The sequence below is a fragment of the Nannobrachium achirus genome, assembly GCF_963921795.1.
Source record: "Nannobrachium achirus genome assembly, chromosome: 1".
Lineage (NCBI taxonomy): Eukaryota > Metazoa > Chordata > Actinopteri > Myctophiformes > Myctophidae > Nannobrachium > Nannobrachium achirus.
This window is the reverse complement of record NC_137810.1, coordinates 43,025,654-43,052,190: the sequence shown is the minus strand read 5'-3', so window position 1 is coordinate 43,052,190 and position 26,537 is coordinate 43,025,654. Positions and strand designations below refer to the sequence as shown.

The window sequence follows — 26,537 nt, the reverse complement described above, 5'->3', positions numbered from 1 at the left end:
CAGAGACTTAATAACATTTAATGCATCGTAGAGGAATTTAATGTAAAGCTGTGTGTGTGTGTGTGTGTGTGTGTGTGTGTGTGTGTGTGTGTGTGTGTGTGTGTGTGTGTGTGTGTGTGTGTGTGTGTGTGTGTGTGTGTGTGTGTGTGTGTGTGTGTTTGTGTGCGTGTGTGTGCGTACACGTGCGTGTGTGTACAGGAAAGAGGAAGTGTGCAGAGAATGCTAAACACGTGTTGAAAGTCCTAACGGACCTCTTGGGGCATGAGAATCATGAGGTACAGTATGCACACACACACACACACACACACACACACACACACACATGCTTGTATTACTTACTTATACTTGCGAGGACATGAACGTTTTACCGCAAAGTTACGAATGTTCTAAATCCGCAATTTGGGGGTTTAGCATTGCGCAAGGGGCCTTCCTGTGCAAAGGTTTCTTTTTTTTGGGACACCTGCCTTATCCCTAAAACACCTGTGCTACCCGTTACATTATGTATAGGTGTGGTTTGGGCGTTACCCCAATCAAACCAATCACGTGAATGTTATATAGAGAATGTTGTATTATTGTAACCCATTCATTATTTCATCCAGCATGACGCCCGCCGGTATCATCTTATACAAACACAATTGACACAAGGAATTGACAACTCTCACTTCTGCTGATTATAAGAAAATTACAACAAATTTGGCATAGCGGGTGGTTTTAGATTGGGTGGTTTTAGATTCCGTGCTTTCGCAAACGTGCGTGGCCAAAATAGCAATTTTAGGCGAAGCGCCACAGTCACGGCCACGGCCATACCTCTAGGCACAAATAACGGACTCGGCATAATGTATTGTGGCCCCAAGATACTGTTTAGAGACAGTGCCAGCTGCCTTGCCTGGTTTCATTCATGGGTAGAGGGTAACTGGCAAAAATAAGGCCCATAACCCCTAAACCCAACCTCTAAATGTAGAATCCCAACTCTAACCCCCAACCTGAATCTTTTCCTAATTGTAAACCTAACTAAAAAGGTTTAACCAAAAGGTTTAACCATAAAAATAGTCTTTTCTAAAGAGAGGCACAGTTAAATTGTCCTCAGAATTTCTACTGTATTTCTCAAATTCTGCTGTACTTGTGGGGACACTTGGCCCTGACAAGTATAGTAATACAGTACAACGCACGCACACATGCTCACATGCACTCACTCACATGCACAACAACAGCAACAACACGTAGCGTACAGTCTTTGGCATCGTTGTCTTGCTCAAGGACACTCAAGGTCAACTCAACATGTGGCAGTTAAAACATGGAGACTCACCAAAAGAGAGGAGAATAAAAAAGTCAGGCTGTGTTTTCATAGTTGAAAACATTTATACAAAAACAACAAACAGAAGCTGTGAATCTTTGGTACAGCTGTTACAGTCTGTTTATCGTTGCAATGGTTGCATCATGCAGTTTAGTGTCATGATATATAACAGTTATTAAGCTGTTACCTTGTGTAAACACGAGTATGTCTGAGGTTTCAATGGTCACCTGACAGCCAAATAAATGTTTTCTGTTGATATGTATTTCCCATGGGTAGATGGATGGGTAGGGGAAGTGAAAACAAGGTCTAGGAAAACAAGCCCAAAAGAAGTGACTATAGGCCACATGAGCACAAACACTAACTTGCATGGCTAGCAAGTAGCAGGACGCTTATTCCATAGTGTCTATAGCTGATATTGTACTGTAAACTACAGGGAGGATTAGCCTCATATTTCTTGTGCTATCTGGCAGCAAGTTAAGGACCAAGATTCTTGAATATTGATCAAACCGGTCAACAAAATCGTTGTCATTTTGTTTCCCCTTTAATAATCGCAGATCAATCATCCCTCCAGGACAGATAGCACACACACACAGCAGGGTCGAATGCATAATCTCCTGAAACTAAATAGTTACATTTACTGACTCTGTAAATGTCATGCTCTCTTTGCTTAGCTGCGTTTGATGAGATGACAAAAAGTGTGTGTGTGTGTGTGTGTGTGTGTGTGTGTGTGTGTGTGTGTGTGTGTGTGTGTGTGTGTGCGTGTGCGTGTGCGTGTGTGTGCGTACTACAGATCCGTCCGTATGTGAATGGAGCCCTATACAGCATCCTGTCTGTTCCCTCAGTGCGAGAGGAAGCCAGGGAGATGGTGAGTTGTGATTAAAGCACTTTCAACCTGGACCCTCTATTTTGGCTGTCATTATAGGAGAAAAACAAAAGCAAAAAGGTCTTCAAATGATTTTCTTTAACAGCGGAACTACAAGGACACTTTGTGAGCTTGTGGATCTGCTATTTTTACTATTTCTGAAAATATTGCATTGATATTCAGAACATTTTAAAATAACTGATTAACTCCATAAGTCCAAATATATGTTGCATTTGCACCCCTAGTTGGCATATTGATGGTGAGGTTTGTGTATTCACAGTCTTCCATAATTATGCAAATAGCAGGTGTTCATAATCAAACAATATGTCCAAAACTGTTACTTCTCAGGATTGAAATTCAAAAACAGCAAAAAGTAACAGATCTTCACGTTTGCATATCTGCTACTTTTGATGCTTTTGTGTGACGCTGTAGTATGATCAAGTAGGGGTGTTAATTAACGAAAAAACACAAAATGTTTAAATGCAGGAGTAAAAGGGTTTCTGCCTGACTGCAACGGTATGTGCGAAGTAAGTCTAAATGAATGTAACTCACTGGTATGTGTTTGTGTCACACTCATGCAGAGTGTGGAGGAGATATTGTGCTGCTACAGAAAAGAAGAGAACCCAGTTCTCAACAGGCAGATAGAGTTTATCATCAAGCAACTCAACTCAGGTCAGTATCCAATCCATCCATCGTTATCAGCTTTTATCCTCAGGAAGGAGCTTTAGGTTCCCACAAATGCAAAGAGGAATGCATTTGATTTGTTCTGCAATCCATTTTCATTGGGAATTGGCAATGACTAAATTGGGGATACATTTTATTTTTCTTTAAGAAATAAGAAAAAAAAGACATGTAGACCAGTTGTGTATTAACACATCTGGTGCCAACCCCGAGTTTCCCGAGTTTGAAAAGGTACTACCGCTGTGCCAACCCCAAGTTTCCCGAGTTTGGGCCTTTTTTTTTTTTTTTCTTTTTTTTTCATTTTTTTTTTTTTTTCAAAAATATTTTTTGGACCTCCAGAAATGTATTAGGCATGATCGCGATCGCGAAATTGCATGTTTAACCCCCATACCAACCCATTCTTTCAAACATGGCAGCCATGTTTGTTTACATCTGAAGAAAGTCCGCTTTCCAAGCGGACTTTTTTGTTTGAAAGCTGTGAACAGTGTGCACACACGTGGTGCATCATCTAGGCATGGGCGTGCACTTTTTACACAATTGCGCAATTACATGGAAGTCTATTGGTAACCATGGCAACGAGTGACATTGAAGAGAAAAAATCATAGCAACATAATAGATTTCTGCAAATTAAGATGTATACAAAAAAAATGGAAGGGAATATGGTTGCCGTATATTTTGGGCAGAAAATGTTTTTATATGGTGTGTGTATATGAATCATGTGTATGTGTTTACTTGTACCTTGTATCTAATGTTTCTGTCAGTCCGTGCATTTGATTGTGTACTTTGTTGTGTTTCTGTGTACAAAGCAGCTGAAGAAGAGGGGCCCGAGTCCGACGATGAGGAGGAAGAGGAGGATGATGATGTAAGGCCATGTTTTACCAACATGTTATTTACCCATCTACACAGTACACACACCATCACAATGGCCCTGTTTTAGTTGTCTACTCTACAACATATGAGTACGGTTTTCTACAGAAGATCTGCATATGACTTGGCTATTGATTGATTGATTGATTGATTGATTGATTGATTAATTAATACATTTAGTCCCCATTAGTTGTTGTTGGAGTATTTGTGCATTAGCGCATGTGTTAGCCCACTATTACAGTAAAGTATAAAATAGGGCTTATGTTTAAAACCCAGTGGCGTAATTCCCTAAGGGTGCGTGCATTATGTGAAAACTAAAAATATGTTTTTAATTGCGACTCTGAAAAACCGTGTCGCTTGAGTGTCCTTCCTTCCTTCCTTCCGTAACCTCTGTGATGTCAGTGTGATGTCAGCGAGTTGTGACATCACTTCCTGTACGGGGCGGCTACACGAAATGTGGATAACACTATATATGGAGATAGTCCAGTCCATCATGTCATATGGGACTACCGTCATAGACAGTAGCCAAAAGAGAAGGATACACAAGACTAAGAAAGACAAAAAAAGGAGGAGGAGGATAAAGATACCAAAAGGAGAGAGAAGAAAGGGTGGATGAGGTACAATGTGTCTCAGAAAAGAAAAGGAGGTGGCAACGGGGGCGGCTAGATAAAGTTATTAGGCCTGGATCCGACTTTAAGTCGACGTACAGGATTCCAGAAGTGTAGCGCTTATTCGCTCTTGTATCAAACTGGTACTCGAAACGTTCTTAGAATTTAATATATATTTTCTAAAGTAAATATGGGGGCGGCTGTGAAAAAAAGAGAAGAATAAAAAAGAAAAAAAGGAGGAGGAGGATAAAGATACCAAAAGGAGAGAGAAGAAAGGGTGGATGAGGTACAATGTGCGGTATCCTCCTTGTCAAGCTCGACGTTGGTCATTTGGACCTATACATGGAGAAATGGAGCGAACCTGTTTGGCCTAAACATGGAGATGTGGTACAGAATGACTCATATATGGGGGCCTTTCTGTGTGGAGTTTGCATGTTCTCCCCGTGTCTCCTAGGGTTGATACCCTCACAAAAACATGAACAAACTCCCCCCAGAATGATAACAACTAGAATCGTCAGAGAAACGCTGTGGTTGGCCAGATAGTCAAGAATTGGCGCATGTCACCCTGAGGTCGCATTCCACCCTCAGGTGTCTTACTAGTAATAATAGCCTCATATACATATCGTTGCTGTCGAGCGGAAACCTCTTATCTCCATTCTCTAACCTTTTTTTAATGCCCTACTTGATCATACTACAGCATCACACAAAAACATAAAAAGTATGCCAATCCGCAATCTCGAAACACGTCGCTTTGCACACTGTTTCGAGCTTGCAGATCTGCTGCTTTTTAATTTGAATCCTGAAAAGTACGTTTTAGACATATGAGGTTTCCACCCGACAGAGACGATTGTCTCTCAAAAGATATGAAATGGTATTATGCAATTTGTGACATTTCATTCTTAAACTATAGGTCAACCCTTTTCAATTAGTTGCTTAAAGGAGCGGTGACTTCAACACATTTCCTTTTCAAATCTTTGTGTAGAAGTAGATGTGTCCTATAACTTTTTTCCCCCCTTTTGTTTCCCTCTCCTTGCAACTGCACTCGGCATAGAAAACATTTTCCCAAATGACTAGATTTATTTGTGGGCGTCCCCGGCTATTAGTAGTGGAAGGGGACTGGAGAGATACTCCCATATGGCCCCTGGGTGCGATGGCATATCAAGTTGCTTTATTGTCATTTTTATTGTGTAATTATTAGCATTGGGACGGTGTTACGAGGATGTCTTATGGGAATGTATGTGTTATGTTAACCATGTCATCCATTTTCTCATTGAAGTTGCCTATTATGACTGATGCAAGTATGTAGGTGTGGTATTTGCAAGCTTTCCCATGTCATTGTCACGGCTGCTTCTTCCAAAGATTAAGCCAAGAGCACAATTTGGGTAGGGTACAAATTAATTTTAAAACTATATTGAATAAATATGAATACAACTTTAAACAGGGGCCCCTTTTATTCATACATAACCCACAGGAATAAAAGTCAATCTGGAGCACAGGGGTAAAAGGGGTCAAAGTCGAGGTCTAAGAGTAAGTGGTTAAATCACGACCCGTCGGCTGCATAAGGGTTCTAGTAGTACACACATCCACAGACACACAAACACATACCCACTCACATCTGGGTGACCCCCTGCACGATCCCCCCTCTAACACGCTACCGTGTGCCTTATCTAACTAACCCACTTTCCCAGTGAATTCAATCTGCCAGGCTTATCGCTGACGCACACATACACACACTCACTCACACACACACACGCACACACTCACACACACACACACACACACACACAGGTGGCAGGTGGAGACACCCAATATCTGTGTCACGTTCAGATTGCCATCTACATGTTTGGGAAATGTGTCAAAAGTGGGGTGGGTTTTTATTGTTTGTTTGTGTTTCCACTTACCCACCTCCCCTCCCCCCTCGTTCTTCCACTTGTCACCTCATACATTATTTATGGATCTACGTATATGGATGGTTATATCGGTCAGTCGGTCACTAAATAAATAAGCCAATAAATGGCTAATGTCACTAAAAGGTCACTCAGTCCAACCGTCCGTCCAGTACTTTTTTTCTTTTTACTTTCTTTTTTTAACAAACAATTACAACTACTGGCTGGTCTTAAGCACTTAAAACCAATTAACTTCAATTGAATCGAGGTCCCACATGGGGTCTATACTTGGTCCCCTGACTCCCCTCCTATTTTCCCTCTACACCACATCTCTTTGCCTGAAAATAGGAGCTTAGATCGTCTATTTTCGCCAAGAACAGGGACATGTGCCAGGTTAATGCTTTTATAACAAGGTTGCCAGCACTTAACAGCAAGAGTCATCCAGAATATTACATACGTTTGTTGCTAACCAAAACCTAGTGTACATACCAGTGAGAACTTCAGTGCGTGCCAAGGGGGAGTTTCAATTTGACTAACTTATAAATAGATATGTTTTTAGGCTTGTGTCTCTCAAACATCTGAAACTGTGCTAATTTATTCCCAAGCCTCACACTGACTACACCCAGAAAGCACATGGTGTACAATGTATAATACAGTTTTAATTGCCAAAGGATGTGGTAGTTGGTCTTTTGTATAATATACTCTTCTCATAATTATATGCTCCTACAATACTCAGGTACACAATGGACTGCTAGGCTTGGTTTATACCTAGTTTGCCCGCGGGTGTCGTGCACCAAAAATAGCCGATCTGCAAGCTCACAACGCGGAGCAGCGCAAGGTGTTTGTAGATCTGTTATTTGCACTGCATGACGACACCTGCCTGTCACTTCCCGGGGGTCTGTACTTGTTCTCCTCCCTTGTTTCCTCCTCTACATCACTCTTAAGGACCACAATGGAAACAAGCTTTTTGTGTTATCCTTTTAGCATAGCATTTGCCTGTACTACCTGTACTGTTAATAAGCATGTTAATGAGGTTTGTGTTTTCTCTCTTATCAAGTTTTTTTCTTTGTGGCTGTTGTCCTTTTTAATGACAGGAAGATTTGATGGAGTCGGATTTGGATAAAGAAGAGGAACTGCAACCGCAGCCCGGAGAGCTGTGTGGGGAGAGCCTGCTCACCACAGAGTACCTGGGAGTAAGTGTAGTTTCCATGTACACGTTCTTTATTTGGGGATATTATACTGTTAACTTTAGGCTGATGATAGGTTCTTGGTTTACCTATTACTATGCATTTGATGTACTGTAGTTGCCTTGTGTTTACTCTGCTTACTGTAAATGGCTCTGGATTAAGAGCGTCTGCTAAATGCCTAAACGTTGTAAATTGAGGCAGGATAGAATTGATTTTCACATCAATTGCATACCGGCAGAGAAAGACGAGCGCATGCTAGGCCTCAAGGAAGGCAAGCCTACTTACTGTAGCCCGACAGATTACACTTTACATCATATATAATTGCCACGTCTCGTCTGTGGAAAATCTCTATGTGATTCTGAACACAGACGCAGTACGTACTTCCCTTCACACTATTGTAAACTGATCAAAGAACATCGTAAACTGTCACTTCCCTACATGGGCCAGTGGCCTACATACCTCCTACTGTCAGCCTACTGTCACACTGTCTCTCTCACACACACACACACACACACACACACATACACACCAGTGATTTATGACTTATAGCACAACACCCCCATTGTCAGCTCAGCTGCAATTTCTACCTTTGTGCGTGTGTGCGTGTGGGATTTGATGTCAGTGTGTCCCTGTTCTTTAAACTGACCGGTTTAAGAGACATACTATATCCATCAGAGGTGTGAACCAGACAGATATCAGTGTGTTTGTTCCCCTTTATCACTTTGAACTGCTCTGACTGATGTACCGACAAGAGCAGTTGTGTTAAACTGGGACACTTTGTTATGGATTCTGCGTAGCGCTGCAACTATCCATTATCTTCTTAATGAATGTATCTATCCATGAATGTTTTTTTTAGGATCAACTAAATTGATTAGTCTGAATAACTAACTTAAAGTGGCACTATGTAACTTTCTTTTATGAATAAATTTATATTTTGTCCAATCTGTATGGTAGAATATTTAATACAGTGTAACTTATTGTTACTATCAGTTACTATCAAAACGCTGTCTGTCACGCCACGTCACGTCGCGTCACACTTTTCCCCTACTCATATCTTCGCCACCGTTGCCCCATCCATGCCAAACTTTGCACACACACTCCTTGCCTGCCAAACCACACCCTCCACCCCTCGTGTCTCACATACCCCTCTTCTAGCGCCACCATGAGGCCGATTCTTGCAAAACACATTTTTGGACACTGCTCCTACAGATTTTTCCCTAAAATCACGCAAATCGTTACACAGTATCTCTACAGTCATGTCAGCAACATCATGTATCGGTCCCATCTAGCATGATTTTATAGTAACCTGACCAATCATGGACATTGGCCCACTTATAGTCTGGTCAAAGTGTCTTGTGAAGCCACCAATCCTCAAGCTTCTTTTATTTTGGTAAGGCAATTCTACTTTTGATGTGCGTTCGAAGTCATTGCTGCCACTTATGTGTTCGGCGGCACAAACGTCCCACAAGGTTTGACCAATCCTCAAGATTTTTGGACATGGCCGTTTATGCCCATTGGATTGGCTACGGGCATAGATCCCTATATATGGCCTGGGACGTGAACTGGGTGACGTCATCACCCAATTTATGACGTCACTCTGTGTCTGTGGGTTTTCCCATTGGATGACATCATCATGTGTTTTCTCAAGGTTTTTCCCATTGGATGACGTCAGTGCAGACACGCAGATGTAGATTTCCCTAGATATCCATATACATATATGGACTTAATATTAAAGGTGTTACACCATGCCTCCCCCCAAAAAAAAAAATAATAATAAAAAATATACGGTATAGAACAGTGAAGTCATGATGTGACTCGCTCATCCCCCGGTTCCACGGAAGTAATTCTCTATGGAGAATAACATTGGGTCATCTTAAATCATCTCATATAAGCATTGTGATCCAAAAATAAACAAACAGTCTTTGCGATATTGTCGGCAAGGTGGCTCTGTATAGTTTAGCTAGTCAGTCAATCATAAGTGATAAAGCCTGTTTCTAGCGAAAATGAAACTAATTCGGCGACAGTAACATTTGCGTTTTTTCACCATCAGTTGATTCTTCATATCCATATGAGTCAAACCGCTGACATAATTTGTTTATAATTGGAACACAGTTCTTATATGACGCCATATTTTTTCATATGGCGTCATATAAGAACTGTGTTCCAATTATAAACAAATTATGTCAAATTACTTCGCAATAATACAATACAATAATACAAACACTACAGGTCCTACACCTGAATTAGGCTACAGTATTATACCTACTGTAACATGAAACATGATTGTAGGCTAATCCTAAAGGAAATATGATCTATAATAAGCCTCTTCATATTTCTCATTGTTCCATATAGAATGTTATTGGTAAGGGTAAGCAGGGCTAGCAGAATCACTGATGATAAGATAAGATGTTTATGGTCACTGTACAATAGCAGGGTTATCACGATACACGGTGTTTTCGGTGCGAGCACAACGCCGAGTACGATACCTGCACACAGTGCACAGCACTGCATGCACAACGATAGAAGACGCTGCCCCGTCGGCAGTAGAGATGAGAGAGATTCGGTTCTCTTGAACGGCTCTTTTAAATGAACGATGCAATCCGGTTCGCAGTCGCGAGACACAGAGTACTGACTGAGTAGTGAGTCAGTGTCGCGAACAGATTCAACATCAACAGATCATCCACTTGGGGAGGCACAGCTCATGCACGATCCAGCTAGTAGCAGTGTGAACATGGAAGCGTTGCGTCAACAGACAAACACAGCGCACAAACGGCATGGATTACACAAACACACTTGAACAATTCAGAAGCACCTAATTAGAAAATATAACTAGTACACTTGTGAATGTTAATCTGACATTAGTAGATTGTTTACTTCTTGGACATGCATTTGTGGCAGGTTATTTAATATGGGATTTTGACAGCTTGCTTCTTCTGGTTTGGACCTGAAGGGCGGGGAGGCAAATGCAAGTAGAGTGCCGTCGCTGACATCAGCGACGGCAGCAATTCAGGACAGCCTGTTCTGAGAACCCGTGGAAAGCTTTAAACCTCTGCCTTCCCAAAAACAGAGAAAGACACAATGGTCAGAAATGGGACTTTGTGAGGATAGAAGGTGCTATTGGGACCCCAAAAAAAGGTTTTAAAATAGGAAAAGTGAAAATTCATGGTGTATCACCTTTAACATTTTCGGGGAAGGTAGGATGGAAATCAGAGTAAAGCAGGCTCTTGGGCCAGTTAAGGGCCTGGGATTGATGATCAGAAATCTCCATATATGGGCATAAAAGGGATTTTGTTTCTGGGAATGCCCATTGCCCATATATGGACTTTTTATTACATTTTATCCTTTATTAATAATATGTAATAATACATACAATATATTTTATGCCCATATATAAAGATACCTATCTGAACCAGCCACACAGATATGGACCATGCCTTTGCCATTTGGCCAGTGTTATATATCAATCTTCATATGGGCATAAAAGGGATACACATATATGGACTTTTACATAGGTGATGTCACCTGTGATATCACCTGTGATGTCACAGTGACAAGGGAACCAACCCATAGACTGTAAAAATGTGTACTGACTGACTGACTGACTGACTGACTGACACAGAGACCAGCTGCGACATTTCTCATAGTCGCACAGCAGAGCCAGTGTTTTGCGCGCTGGGACTCCCTTTTTTGCAGGTCTTTCAGTCCGCGCGTATCAAAAAAGCACCTCAGTTAAGGCCGCCGAAGCTTGTGGCTGTGCGGAGCTGCCGAAATGACTAACCGGATGAAGAATGACTATTCTGGCCGTGTGTATAAAACAACGTCTAGGTCAGTTAAGACCGCATTCTGGCTCCCTAGTTTACAGCTTCTAATGGTGCTAGACACTGAACCCCTAGTTGCTCCCGGTGAGCAGTTTGGTGCCTTGCATGGTTTCTTCCGCCATCGGTGTATGAATGTGTGTGTGAATGGGTGAATGTAATGCACAATGTAAAGCGCCTTGGATAAAGGCGCTATACAAATGCACCATTTACCATTTATGTCCCTCCTTTCCAAGGATGTTCACGATCATAACACCAGAGGCAGCTCCACTAATCATCATCAGCGTAGATTTAACACTAAACAAGGCGCTAACTCGTTCTCCTGCTATACCATCAACATGTGGAACGCCCTTCCACAAGCCCTAAAGGAGAGCAAATCCCTAGCCTCCTTCAAAATTGGTATGAAAAGTCACCTTCAGACAGCAACTACCCGTGACTTGTAAATAGACTAAGCCCCCATGCTCCCCCCCCCTTTTTCTTTGTATTCTGCCTTTTGTATTTGATGTTATGCTTTTGAAACTGATATTATCCTAGATAAAGTACTATGTTCTATCCGTCTGTCTTTCAATGTTATATGAGATACTTAAAGTGTGGTTCCTGTGGAAATAAGCCTCGGCTTTCTAGGATCTCCTTTTAGTTGACCTTGTACCAGTGATTTGTACTGTCATGAAACTGTACTTTTTTCTATTGCAAACTTCTAATAAATTCTTCAATCAATCAATCAATCTGGACCGTTTCCGTAGGAACTGCGTCACCATAAGGAAGTTTTAAATCCATCGACTAAAACTAAGACAAAAGACAACCTTTTTTCACTGGCGAAAACTAAATAAAAACTGAGCTATGATGACTAAAACTAAGACTTAATATATTCTAAATTTCGTCAACAAATAAAAACTAGACTAACATGTTAGGGATGGACTAGTGAAGAAGAGATATAGTGAAATTAAAGACACGTCACTTTAAGTTTGATTGTGCTCAGGTGTTCTGAAAATAGCAGATCTACAGAGCTTGTAGATCGGCTATTAAAATCAGGCATTACGGCGCCATCAAGGCCGGCCAAAATACATTTTTGTAGACAAAATTAACTGTAGACTGAATCTTACGATATTTAATCGACTAATACTAGACTAAAACTAAAACATTATAAGATGACTATATAAAATATGACTAAATCAAATCTTGCTGTCAAATTGAACGCTGGTGTGTACTGTGTGTACTGTGTGTACGCGTAGATCATGACCAACATGGCGAGGAGGAAGCCCGCACCTGGGCCTCAGCAGAGTGTAGACGAGCCTCTTCAACGGCCTGTCACCCCGAGTGCTCACCGCAACACCCACGCCACGTGAGTACAGGACACACACACACACACACACACACACACACACACACACACACACACACACACACACACACACACACACACAGTTACTGTACAGTCCGCAGGGAGAACACGTGCTGCCCACCATTTCATAACGACCTCTCATAACCATGTCATTCATGACTATAGGCTTACCTTGCTCCTCACCTTTCATGGTTCTGCATCAGGTAGGAGGATTGTACGTAGGGCTGTCACAATTATGACATTTTACACGAAGATTCAAAGTCACTCAAATAATTGCAATTAACGATTTAATAATTGCGATTACGTCACGTTATTGTGATTAGAAGATTATGTAATAATTGTGACAGGCCTAATTGTACGGTATATGCCAGTGGTTTAGTTGGAGACCCAAAAAAAGATATTCTACCACTTTTTGTCGTCACATGTTCAGATACTGGATTCTGATTGGCTTAAAACAGTGGTAAATCAGTCAACAACCTTGAGTTGGCTCATGAACCCCGCCCACTGAAACAATTAATGATTGTGATTAAATAACCTTGCAAGTTACAACTGTGTTTTCTTTCATTTATATGGTAGAAGTGGTAGAAAAGCAATTTACAATTCGAGGGTCGTGGGTTGTTGGCTGATTTACCATTGGTAAATAAGCCAATTGGTAAATGGCTTACTTTGATAATTATCCCTGGGTACCCAAACTAGTGAAAATGGCAGATCTACAAGCTCCAAAACGCGTTGTTCCTGTGAGCTTGTAGATCGCCTATTTTAACTTCTTCTTAACACATTCCCCGCCATTTAACAATACCTTCGTACTCTATGGTGCCTCTGGTCTCCATAGACTTCCATGTAATTCATAGTGCACGGATCATGCACACCCATGCCTAGATAATGCACCACGTGTGTCCACATTGCTCACAGCTTTCAAACAAAAAAATCCGAATGGAAATCCGTTCAGGCATTCATGAGATACAAGCCATTATGTTTTCCTAAAATGTAAACAAAGATGGCTGCCATGTTTGATAGATGGGGTTGCTATGGGGGTTAAACATGCAATTTCGCGATTTCTATCATGCCTACTAAATTTTTTTGGGGTCCAAATTTTTTTTTTTTTTTTTCAAAATGGCGGAAATTCTCGGGACTATCGGGCCTGACAGGGAAAGACATTGAAATAATCTCGGGACTATCGGGCCTGGCATGCAATGAGTTAATAGTTACATTTTGTGAAAGTTCTTTTAATTTGTTTTATTTTATTAAAGAATTTGTTTTGTAAAATGTTTGAATAATTTTTGAGCGGTGGTAGCCGCTCCTGTGATTCGCTTTCAAGATGTTACTGGCCGTGTATGTCTGTCGCCTGCCGTGTATGTCTGTCGCCGGCCATACCTCTCCTGACCACACACACAGACCACACACACACACACGTTAAAGGAGGGGCGCTATTGAGCAGGGCAGGCAGACAACACACTCTCTCTCTCTCCCTCTCTCTCTCTCTCTCTCTCTCTCTCTCTCTCACACACACACACACACACACACACACACACACACACACACACACACACACACACACACACACACACACACACACAGCGCAACGGTGGGGGCTTGAGTGTGGGGACCCGGGAACACGCACCACTGAGGCAGACAACACACTCTCTCTCTCTCTCTCTCTCTCTCTCTCTCTCTCACGCGTTGGTCAGGGACCGCGTTGGTCAGGGACGTGCAGAGAATGTTAAGAGAGGCAGGGGCTGACATTTCTAAAAGGGCCCTTTGGTGGACAATTCTCTCTTAAAAGGGCAGGGGCTCAAGCCCCGTTTGATGTCTGTGTGCACGTGCCTGACGACTGGCGTTGGTAAAAGCAAGAGCAGTATCATCGCATCGTCTATGCGAAGCGTGGAACAACCACGATGTGAAACGAGCAATTATAATCACACCAATGGATTATGTTTTCGTTTGAACCAAATTAGGTAGTCTACAGAGGGACGGAGGGAGTTTTACCGTGAACGTGGCTGCGTGCAGGCAGACTCGTGAGAGAAGAAATCCATGCTTTACACAGTGTTTTCGGTGGAGAAGTCTCGTAAACAGTCTGCCTTCCCGTCCCTACCAAATGAGTCGCCCGTTTCAGCTTGACTCGTTATCATTCTGAATCAATTAAAGTTACATTGTGTGAAACGTGAGCACGTTTAACTCAAGAGGCAAAGCACTGTCTGCTAGGTGGAGGACGGTCAGTGTAGGGAAAGTTCAGTAGCTGGAGGTTTATTCTTCGCTGTATGTCGGTGTCGCTAAACAAGCACCCTTTTAATTAATCTACAAGCCCACAACCTATTGGATCAGTGACGCATTGTGGACTTGTAGATCAGCCCACTTTTGCAGCGGCGAATGGAGACTTCTGCCTCGCGAGACCAGCCACATTTTAACGTTACACGCGAGAAGTGCTGCAGATTTGTTGTTTTAATTAAATATAAATTAATTCGAAGCTCTAGGGGTTGGTGGGTAAACCACCGATCAGTTCACACGGGTGTGATTTTATTTAATATATGTATGTTTTTTGTGTGTTTAATAATAATAATATTTTAAAAGAAACTTAAAAAAAGGGAGATACTACTCTCAAACCCTCGAAATCGACCGACAAATGGGAAACAGTGGTGTACCGTTAAGGAAGAATTATATTATGCAATTATGTTTGATTTATATGTAACCAGTAACCACTGTAGGTCCCAGTACATTATGGTGTTCATCTTTGTGCCCTACATACGTATATCAATGGTTCCCAAACTTTTCAGGTCGAGACCCAAAAGAGAGATTAGATGTTTGCCCGGAACCCAAACTAGTGAAAACAGCACTAGCACTATTTTTCACTAACATTTGTTTTCTAATTTAGATTCTTCTATTATTCATTCATTAAATTACTTGGAAAAATCATTATTCATGAAATCTTAGATTTTGGGGGAATGTTTTTAGAAAATGTTTTGACAAAATGTAGGAAACAAAAAATTAAGGGACCCATAAAAATGTGTCCGCGACCAACAAATGGGTCCCGACTCAGTGTTTGAGAACCAGTGCCCTATATGTTACGTGATATTGTACATGGCGTAAGAGCCCACCTGTGTCTGTCTCTTAGTCCTGAAAGCTGTTGTTCATGTTACTGTACAGCTTGTCCTATGTAACATGACAGTGCAACTACAGTATATGTCTGATGCTGGAGGCAAAACGACTGTACCACAGGCCTGTGAATGAATGAATGAATGAATGAATAAATGACATTTTTATTTCCGTGTCATGCCACATGGGATTATATGACACATTAGTCATAAAAGGATACAACTGATATCAACAGTCCTTCCGGCGTTCACACTACACCCTTGTTATAAATTAACAAATTCATAAACATGAGAACAATACATCATGAACAAAATAAGCTCACATAAAACAATGCTATTTTACATATATAAAGAAAAAATATCATATTGAAACAGTCGTTTCAACTTCTCTGAGTCATCACACCACACTAATTCATAATTTGGATCTACATTATTAAAAAAGTCTCTGCCTAATAGAATTGTAGAATGGGCAATAGAAAACAAAATGCATTTAATTTTCAATTTCATTAAGCTCACACAGACCACATAACCTATCCTCCTCAGCTGTGCCTACATATCTACCCGTCTCGATATGAAGACCAAGTATACCAGCCCTGATTTGAGCACATAAGGATCGTTTCTTTTTTGAAATGTTATACTATACAGTACATAGTTTTCTGGACCATAGACATGTTTTATCTCACAATATGTGCGGAGCTTTGGTTTACACCATATATCTAGTGCCCATTTGTCCTTTACGTTTTGAAAAATAATTTATTTTATTACCATACTCTGTACGTTTTCTTTATTATAATAATGGTCTTCATACCCAGCTCTCTGTGTACCCACTGTCTCCCCAGCCCTGTTCACCCATGTATTAAAGCAATGGATCCCAAACTGGGGGTCCCCAGATGATTTTAGGGGGGTCCCCAGATGATTAGCTTAATGTGCATCATTGTTTTCTCACTTAACAGTAAACACGCCGACATACAGTCTATACAAGTGTATACAGGTTTTAATGGGTTATATGCACGTTTCTAAAGAGACAATTTAAGGACTTTTAAGACCTTTTGAATACCTCTAAAATAAAATAAATAACTAATAATAAGACCATTGCTACGTTAAAAGTAACCAACAAACTATACTTGAAACTAGAAACAATTTACAATTTAAGCAAGGTAATTGATGTTGATGTACTGATGTTTGATACTGATATTGATCAACATCAATACATCAAATGGAAAGAAATAGTAGGCTAATCTAAGAAAATGGGTTGACCACGCACCTGTTCAGTAAAAACGTAATAAAAATTATATCATAAACATTTAAAAATGCTATCTAAATTACATGTATGGTGATTGAGGGTACAGTAGGCAAGGTTGCCGTCACGGGAGTCACACTTGCAAATTAATTCCTTCTTACCATTTGAATTTCCCCATTCAAGTCAATGGGGAAAATTAATTCACTAATAAATAAATGGCCATATATGGAGATCTCTGTGTCATTCCTTGTCCCTTTTATGCCCATATATGGAGATCAGTGTTGTCATCAATATTAAGCCCATATCTTGGAATGCCCATATATGGCCTCATGTGGCCTGTGATGTCAGCCGTCTATGATGTCAGTCATCTCCATATTTGGGAAAAGTTACATTTTTAATTAAAGTCAATGGAGAAAATTAATTCACAAATACATGTATATAAATTAAACTATATAACATATTTCTTAGCAAAATCAGCTGCGTCTAAACCTGAAGCTATTTCTTCTATTCTAGTCGCTTCTATCGATTCATCGTTCGAACCCAGATTAGCGTGGCAAAAACTAGTTTTTCTGGAAAGATGGATGGATGGACATTATTGCAAATGTGTCGCAACGCAACACGTTGTGAGCTTGTCTTTTTTCACAATAATCGTGACATGAAATGTTCATATCGTCCCATCCCTAACCACAGGCCTGTGTGTACACACTGTCTCCCCTGCCCTGTTCACCCATGGATTCCATTATCCTGGGGCAGAACATTTGGCAAAAAATAGCAGATCTACAAACTGTGTGTGAGCTTGTAGATCGACTACTTTTTGGCAAAGACATTTGATAGAGAGTGAAAGAAAGACTGTATCAAGTCCTACTATAAGTACCTTGGATATGCAGCTCGGCAAATAAAAGGTGAATTGATTCCAGTGCATGACGGAGGACGATATCGCGATAAATTAAATCTCCACGATACGATTATCGTGATTTTTTTTTTTTTATCACGATAAACAATAATATCGCTAATCGTCCCATTCCTACCTGTGGTACAGTCGTTCTGCCTCCAGCACAAGGAATCAGAAATATAGTTGCACTGTCATGTTACATAGGACAAGCTGTACCATGAACAACAGCTTTCAGGACTAAGCGACAGAGACATGTGGGCTCTTACGCCATGTACAATATCATGTATCATACGTATATCATATCATATGATACAATTTCAGTATTTAGTATAATTCCAGGTCTAAATGGGTTAACCCATTTAGACCTGGAATTATAACCTGGCAAAATAGCAGATATACAAGCTCACAGTGCGGCAAAAATAAGTTTTTTTCTGGAAAGATGGATGGATGGAAGGAATAAAGTTGGACAAGTACTATAGTGTGGTTGCCCTGCATGGCTAACTACACTAAACATTGTCTAACATTGGCCAGATTTGCCTCTTTCTTAACTAAGAGAAATTGGGAAAATGGCCGATCTATAACTTGTACAACAATATTTATATGTGGAACCGAGTCAAACTAAATGTAATGCCTCAATTCTGGGTGGGAGGTCCCAGTTCAAATAGGATTACTTTGAGGGGTTACGGCCTGAAAAGTTTGGGAACCCTTGTGTTAAAGCACCACCACCTTCTCAGTAGTGCCTCTGACCCCGTTCATTTCCAATTACTGATTACTGACCATGAATTTTACCACACTGTCTACAGTATGATTGAATGATTTTTCTTTATTAAATTATCATGCTTCCAATTAAGGGAGCCCCACCCACATGGACTTACAGGACACTATTACATCTCATTTGACATAGACAATGAACCGACATGACAATTCACAAAAAATGATCAGACGAATAACCAACTAAAACAGGCAAGCTTCATACTGTACACGGCAGATTACAGATTACATAAATACAACAATAAATACAACATTGGTCCTGTTACTTCACATTTTAGCAGGAAACCTGTTGAAATGTATGTCTGTATACTTTAATATAGGGTGTGTATACATCTGTATACTTTATTCATTGTTTGAGGTTGTCTTTATTGGTAACTTATTCTTCTGTACCTACTGTACTTCTTTGCCCAGTATCTGTAACCTTTACTGCTGTGCTGTCTTTCTCCATCAGGATCAATAAAGTATTATCTATCCATCTATCTATTTACAGTTTTAGACATTTAGCCAAAGCTCTCATCCAGAACAACGAACAATGAATGACACCTTAGTCAAGATAATGTATATGGATAGATAGACCTTTAGCGATTCTGCAGGGCACACTTGTGGCGTTACGACATCAACAGTGATATCACTGATATCAAATACAGTGTCAACAGTTTTATCAGTACAATAACGAACCGCACCCTACGGTGTTATTTAGAAATACTGTAGATGGTATTACATTCTCCGTGTCAGAGTCGGTGTCCATGCGCCCGTGCGGTCATTGTTCTGGTGTTTCTACAAAGAACAACTTCAATTGGACACCTGGCCATTCATGGACACAATTCAATCAGAGCTGTCACGTTACACTTATATGACCGTCATTCTAGCCACTAGGCTAACAGGCTGTTGTCCTCAAGTTGTCCTATAATGTATATACTGTTGTGTCACATCTGCAGACAGACACCTATAGCCTCTTTTATCTCCAAACCTAGTCACTGAAAACGCAAACGCTTGTGTGTCAAAAGGAGCAATGCTCGTAATGCACCTTTTTGTACCGTGCTGGCATACAATCAAAAAAGTAGGTTGTTTTGTCATCAACCGCTTTTCATTGTCTCGCTAAGTCGAGGTAGATCGATAGAATGCTCGCACGTCCTTATGAAAACTAGTACAGTAGGGCAACGTCGATGTAAAGAATGTAAGGATACACTAAAAGGAAGCATGCCTAGTTTATCTAGGTTGGTAAATGAACACCGGCCACCTGTTTAGCTGCGGCAGGTAAAGTTACTCCATACGACTTCCACAACAACATGTCATTTGAAGGGGTCTAATTTTACTGTCTTTAGCCCCAAACTGTGTTCCCGAGGCACACTAATGGGTCGTGACACAAGTCCAGGATGTCTGCATTGGGATTTTGTGACAACCACACATTATTGCGGCAATATTATACAACTATACCAAAGTTGGCTGTGTTCGAGGGGGAGGGAGGCTGTGATGGGCGGGAGATCTGCAGAGGCGCCGCAGACGGCCGCATATCTGAAAATCACTTATGCCAATGACCCCCAGAAGAGAAGATTTGAGTTAAAACAATTTAAATTATTCAAACGCTTTCAAGATTTTGTCAAATAGTAAAAAAAATTGCAGATGTACAAGTTTGCAGCGCGGCACAAAGTGAAGCACTGTGATCTTGTATATCTGCTATTTTTGAATAGCCAACGTATAAAATATGCACAACGTGGTTAAAATGGCCACCTGGAACCCCCTCAAGGACCCCTGGGGGTCCCCAGACCCCACTTTGAGAACCAATGCATTACAGCCATGCAAATGTATCCTAATATAAATCAAAATCATCTAAGCAAATATATAGCTCGCTGCTTAGCGGAAATAAAATGTAAAGCTATTTTAAAATATTTTCGTGAACGGAAATGCCAGCTTCATGACATGATTTCAGGAGGTGTAGTTCCAGTAGCATTTGGAGATTGTGGAATAGTTGTCTGGCTACGCGAGACTACAATCTCCCCAACATAGCTTTCGTGCAACACTTCCGACTTTAAAATATTTTCGTGAACGGAAATGCCAGCTTCATGACATGATTTCAGGAGGTGTAGTTCCAGTAGCATTTGGAGATTGTGTAATAGTTGTCTGGCTACGCGAGACTACAATCTCCCCAACATAGCTTTCGTGCAACACTTCCGACTCTCCGTGAATCATGTTGTCCCACCTCATCAGGCATGGCTTGTTCTCCTGCACACCAATCTCATGACTAATCATCAATACTGCATTCTATTGCATTGGAAATGTCAAAATGATAATCAACCGGCCAATACTCCTTAAGTTTAGTGATATGGTCAGTTTATGCATTGTTTTACTGAGGTTAAGTTTAGCGATATGGTCAGGTTAGGCTTAGTTTTACTGAGGTTACGTCCAGGAATACCTGTGTTCTTGTATTCTTCAAAAATAGTTTACTTTGTTTTTATTTTAGATTGTACACATTAAACAGAAATGATAAGACACTCCAAGGCAGAAGATATTTTCAGATGGGGGGCCACAGCCAAATGCATCCTGCAGATTCTTAAACATTTCTTAAAATGTCAGGAATTGTATACGTGGGAATATTACATTTAATCTGGGGAAGAAATAATAAACATTTCACAAACATAAACATGTCGCAAACAGACAGGTTGCTTTTCACTCAGTTGTTTTGTTTCTGACTTCAGCAGACATAGGGTCTGTAGGCCCACATGACAAACAATGTAATGTAATGATTCCAGAGGGTACATTCCACTTCAGTAGGTAGTAGCAGTACACCTTGTGTGGAATATAGCCTATATGCCAATGCCAGCCAATAACACATTTGCCACTGTTTTATACGGAGACGGTGCCAAATGAAGGTCACCCCTCTGTTTCTCTGCATGTTACGGGTTGTTGTTGACAGCCAGTGGGTAGGAGCGTGCGCGTGTGATGAATGAGCATACACTCCTTGACATAAAAATGTCCGGGAACCAATCGCCAGCATTGCAGGTTTGCAGTCATGCGACCTGGGCGTGCGGCCGGGTGGGTCTAAACAAACCTCGGCTCTGGTGAACGGGTCGGCGTAATCCTCAGCCCTCTGAACGAGGTCACCCCGCACGGCTGCCCTGGAAACCAGACAAAAGGCTTCGCCGGGCGGGCGGGCAGGATGTGTCACTACACGTCCCTCTAGTGCCCTGGGAGCTCAGGTTCACCCCTCTGCATTGTCCCACCTGTGTCCCCCCCCTCTCCTTCTGTCTCTCTCCCTGCCACTGGGGCCATTGTCTTCGGTCTCCTGAGTGCTTATGTTTCCCAGGACAGTGCAGAGTCCTTAAAACGCCCCCTGCAGGTGTGACGGAGAAGACACGGGTGCCCCTTTTTCCTCCAAAAGAAACTTTGGTTCCAGAACTGGTTCCGTTCTGGATCCATTGGAACCATGGTGCTTTTACGGAACCGGCCACGGAGTTCCACCAGTTTTCAGCAGAACCAATGTAATTGTGGTTAGAGAGCCCGCCTGCGCCTGGGGAGCTGGACTCCCCAGTTGCCCCATGTTAGATTCCAGGCCTGGACAGCAATGTGTTGAATATGACCAGTCGAAGTGCAATCATCAAGGCAGTTACAATTTCCCTTTTGTTTTGTTTATATCAGATCTGCTGCATCTGCATCTTCCAGCCTGTAGAATAGTGACACAGGACAAGATAAAACAAGTATCTTTTGGTTCCAGTTCCTGGATTTTGAAGGTTGCGTAGCGGCCTGAATTTCTTTTTTTTTCCTGAAACACCATTGGGGTGTCATGGGTCCCTGCCACAAAATATTCTCAGATGTGGCGCCATGGCTAACATACATGGAAAAAATTGAGAACTGTCCCAGCACGTGCGTGCGTGCGTGAGTGTTTACATCTGCCTCCTGTGTTGCAGGGACTTCCGGGCGGCGGGTGGCGGTATGGAAGGCGAGGGTGGCAGAGACAGAGAGCGCCCACTGAGCAGGCAGAGGAGTGAAGGCAGCCTGCCTCCGTCGCGCTACGGCTCGCGGCCCCCGACGCGCTCGGGCAGCCGACCCAGCAGCACTGGCAGCTCCCTGCATCACAGCATCAGTGGGTGACCCCTGGAATGTGTGTGTGTGTTTGTGTGTGTGTGTGTGTGTGTGTGTGTGTGTGTGTGTGTGTGTGGGTGTGTGTGTGTGTGCGTGTGCGTGTGCGTTAGGGCATTCACCAAATATTCGAATATCAAAGTCACTATTCGATGTTGTTCACCAAAGTCGAATATATATATATATATATATATATATATTCTCTCTTTAAAAAAGATGTAGTTTATAAAGCTTGGCGAGATAGGAAGTCATAAGAATGAGTTGTCAATGCCCTGGCTGGTGGATGAATTTGTTAATGCTCTATACCAGGGGTTCTCAAACCTTTTTAGGCCGTGACCCCCAAAATAAACATATTTGAACTGGGGACCCTCACCCTGACAAGCACTTGGAATTGTAGGTATTACATTTAATGTGACTCGCTTCCACAGATAAATATTGTGGAAATAATATGTGAATATTTTCACAATGTTCGCCTCTTGCTTACTTAATATTTGACAATTTGGACAGTCCTATCGAATATTCGACTATTCGAATACTTTGAGGTCGAATAATTCGAATACTAAAAATCACTATTCGTGAATGCGTGCGTGCGTGTGTGCGTGCGTGCGTGCGTGCGTGCGTGCATGCGTGTGTAGGAGTTATCAAACAAAGTACTGAGGGCGCAAAGTACTGAGGTTAAAGGAGCTATAGTCAACTTTTTCATTGTAGGGCCGACACTTTGTTTACATCCTAGTCTATAGACTAGAATGTAAACAAAGTGTCGGTCTGACATTGGCCAAAATGATTATTTTATCATTATTTTACACTTTTTTTGAATTTTTATTTTAGCATCCGTTTTTCAAGAAAAAGTTGTCTATAGCTCCTTTAAGTATATGAAGGTGAATTTAGAGAAGAAACGCAATGTTTCGACCTGGTCTTCTTCAGGGGACTAACTGAAGAAGACCTTACCAGGCCCAGTTCTTCTCTGTAAATAAATTCTGCATCGTGGCTACGAGTGTGCTACCTTTTTCTTCACTTTCATAAGTTTAGAGTTATGCCTGATTTATACAGATCTACAAGCTCACAACACATCGCAAGCTTACATGTTAAGCTATTTTCGGCTTCAGGGCTACGGTTAAAAAAGGCAACAACAAAATGATGTCATTTATAAAATTGCCATTGAAAAATGTTGGTGTGTGTGCGTGTGTGTGTGTGTTTGCCGTGTCCATACAATGTGTTTTTGTTTGTGACACCTATGACCTGTGCACTGTGCACAAGTCTGCCACATATTTGTGGTACAGTTTAATTTCCCTTTGGCCTGTTATGATTTATTAGATCATATGCTCTTTCTTTGATGTTAAAAAGTCCTGCAAAAACATTCAGAAGAACAAAGTGGTTGAGAGATGACAGGGATGTGGAATATCAATAAGCTTTGGTCTACTTTTTGAAGACATGTTGAAAATGAAATGTCCTGCAGACTTCATACCTCGTACTGTTTATTTTTCCATTCTTTTGTACTTTATTGCCTTATTTTACCGTCATTGTATGATTTAAAATTGATCACAGAGATTTACAAGAATAATCTGAAGATGAATCAACAGATTAGTGTGAATGTTAGGCGCAAGGTGGTTCATGTATTGGGACGTAACGGAATGTCTAAAGGAGGGCCGTAGTTGGTCAAATCAATTATTTATTTTTAGATTTATTTATATTTATTTTGGTGTTATTGGGTAGTCTTCAGCCACTTTTACCAATAGATGTTCCCCAGATGTTTGATATCTACTGTACCTAACTGTCTGGTTACTGCAAGAATGTGTGTGACATGAATTTACCAATCTCTATGTCTATTTGTCTCTCTGTCCGTCTATCTCTCTCTCTCTTTCACACACACACACACACACACACACACACACACACACAGCGTCAGAGTGTGGCCGGGCGTCCCAGGATTCAGAGCTGGACAGACCATATGAGGGGACAGTCAGAGGAGACAACGGAGATACTGTCAGGTAAACTAAACATCCCAGCATGCACGACCAGCACACATACAGTACGTACATGAACAGCATCCACATGTAGCCTGTAGTAAACGGACTCCTCCTGCCTTCTGATTAAGGAGAGTCTGGATTACGAGGCTAATCCACATGCACATATTGTGTGTAACACACGCACATACTGTATGGGGCGGCGGTGGCTCAGAGAGTGGCCGCTTAGCAACCGGAAGGTTCCCAGTTCGATCCCGGGCTCCCCCAGAGTTAGTGTCGAAGTGTCCTTGAGCAAGGCTCTGAACCCCTAAGACACTGAGCCCAGCTCTGTCAGCAGGGAGAGCTGGGGAGAGGAGTAGGACGAAGGGCTATACTTAAGGTGTGTGTGTGCGTGCGTGCGTCACTCGTTACCTATCGTGTGGCACGTCACTGATTGCCCACAGCTTCTGTGTGCGCTCTCTGTGTGTGTGTCTGTGTGTGCGTCACTCGTTACCTATCGTGTGGCGACCTGACAGTCGCTGTTAGTGTATACAGGGTACACATTTCTAAAGTGTCAATTTAAGGACCTTTTAAGACCTTTTTAATACCTGTTAATTAATTAATTAATGACTGCGTCGAAAGTAATCAACACACTACCATACAAAATTGTCAAACATTGGCCAAATTGTAATATTACCAAAAAAAGAGCTACATTTTGTGAAAGTGGCATCACAACTGGGTGTTTTGAGTTTGTAGACACAGCTATTTATCTGTGAAAATTGTATTGCCTCAACTCCTACAACTCCAAGTGCCTCGCTGTCCGTTTAGGGGGTCCCACCAGAGTTCAAATTTGATCACTATTGGGGGGGGGGGTGTAGACAGTCTGAGAGCACGGCGGACACAATCTTATCTGTCCACTCCTCATGTCTCCTGTTTGTCTGTCCCTCTACTCTACCCTCTCTGTGGCTCTAATCTCAGCCTAGCTGACCTCAGCACTAACTACAAGCACTGAGAGGTAGGGAGGAAACCGAGGGGGGGCGGGGGGGGGGGGGGTACGGAGACAAAGAGAGCAGGTTCAATTTGGCACCAGGAACACCGGGGGAGCATAAACATGAAGGCTGTTTTGAACAGGGAACCGTGGCTGGTAAAATACGACATGAGTCGGCAGCATCCACGTGTGCACGTGTGTGCGCGTTTGTGTGTGCGCGTGCGCTAATAAACACATGTTTATTACTGTTCTTGTGAGGGCCCAAAGATGTCCCCACACAAGTATAGTAGAATCAGAGACAAAAACATTGTTACACATTGTCGTGCACCGAAAATAGCAAATCTACAAGCATGTAGATCTGCTATTTTCATCTAGAGCGTTAAAAACTGTAAAAATGGCATTCATGAAATTGCCTTCCCAACATGATGATAAGTATAGCATCCAAGAACACTTTGGGAGGTGTGCGTGCGTGCGTGCGTGCGTGTGTGTGGTCGGCGGTGCGCAGTGGGATTCCTCAGCAGTGCGATGGGTGACTCAGCACCTCCTCTCCTCTGTGACATGCGTTTTAAACGATCTGCCACCACAAAGGGGTCCTTTCAATCCCTGGCTCTCTCCCTCTCTCTCTCTCCCTCTCCTACTCCCTTCCTTGTCCTCCCCCTCTTCTTTCTCCCCCTTCTTCTTCCCCCCTCACCACATCCCAGAGGAGCTTGACTCCTGAAATGGTCCCCAGACTGTAATGAGTCCCCAGGCAAGCACAGCCAAGTCCCCCCTGGATCACAGTTGGTTCTTTAACAAAACACTCCTCTGGCTGGCTCTGACTGTGGGTTGCCTCAGTTCACCCCGGGTGTGTTTAGACTAGAGCTGCTAGTTCTCAGACTTTTTCGTGCCCCCAAAGGACCCCCACATTTGAACCTGTCAGAGGACACGATAAAAAAAAGAAAAGAAAGATTTAAGATTTAAAAGAAAAGAACATTTATTCGATGAATTGAATACAA

General features: G+C 41.9%; 1 protein-coding gene across 1 annotated transcript in view; it reads left to right on the top strand.

Moving 5' to 3' along the window:
* Positions 1-26,537, top strand: part of armc9 (armadillo repeat containing 9) — a gene marked incomplete at its 3' end in the record, with an annotated part of 80,822 nt that overhangs the window by 31,661 nt on the left and 22,624 nt on the right. Inside the window, exons 17-24 of the mRNA XM_080729344.1 lie at positions 199-275; positions 2,085-2,159; positions 2,738-2,828; positions 3,644-3,699; positions 7,293-7,391; positions 12,433-12,542; positions 22,440-22,615; positions 24,512-24,599. Coding sequence (XP_080585470.1) covers positions 199-275; positions 2,085-2,159; positions 2,738-2,828; positions 3,644-3,699; positions 7,293-7,391; positions 12,433-12,542; positions 22,440-22,615; positions 24,512-24,599 — 772 coding nt within the window. The remainder of the gene's footprint in view (positions 1-198; positions 276-2,084; positions 2,160-2,737; positions 2,829-3,643; positions 3,700-7,292; positions 7,392-12,432; positions 12,543-22,439; positions 22,616-24,511; positions 24,600-26,537) is intronic.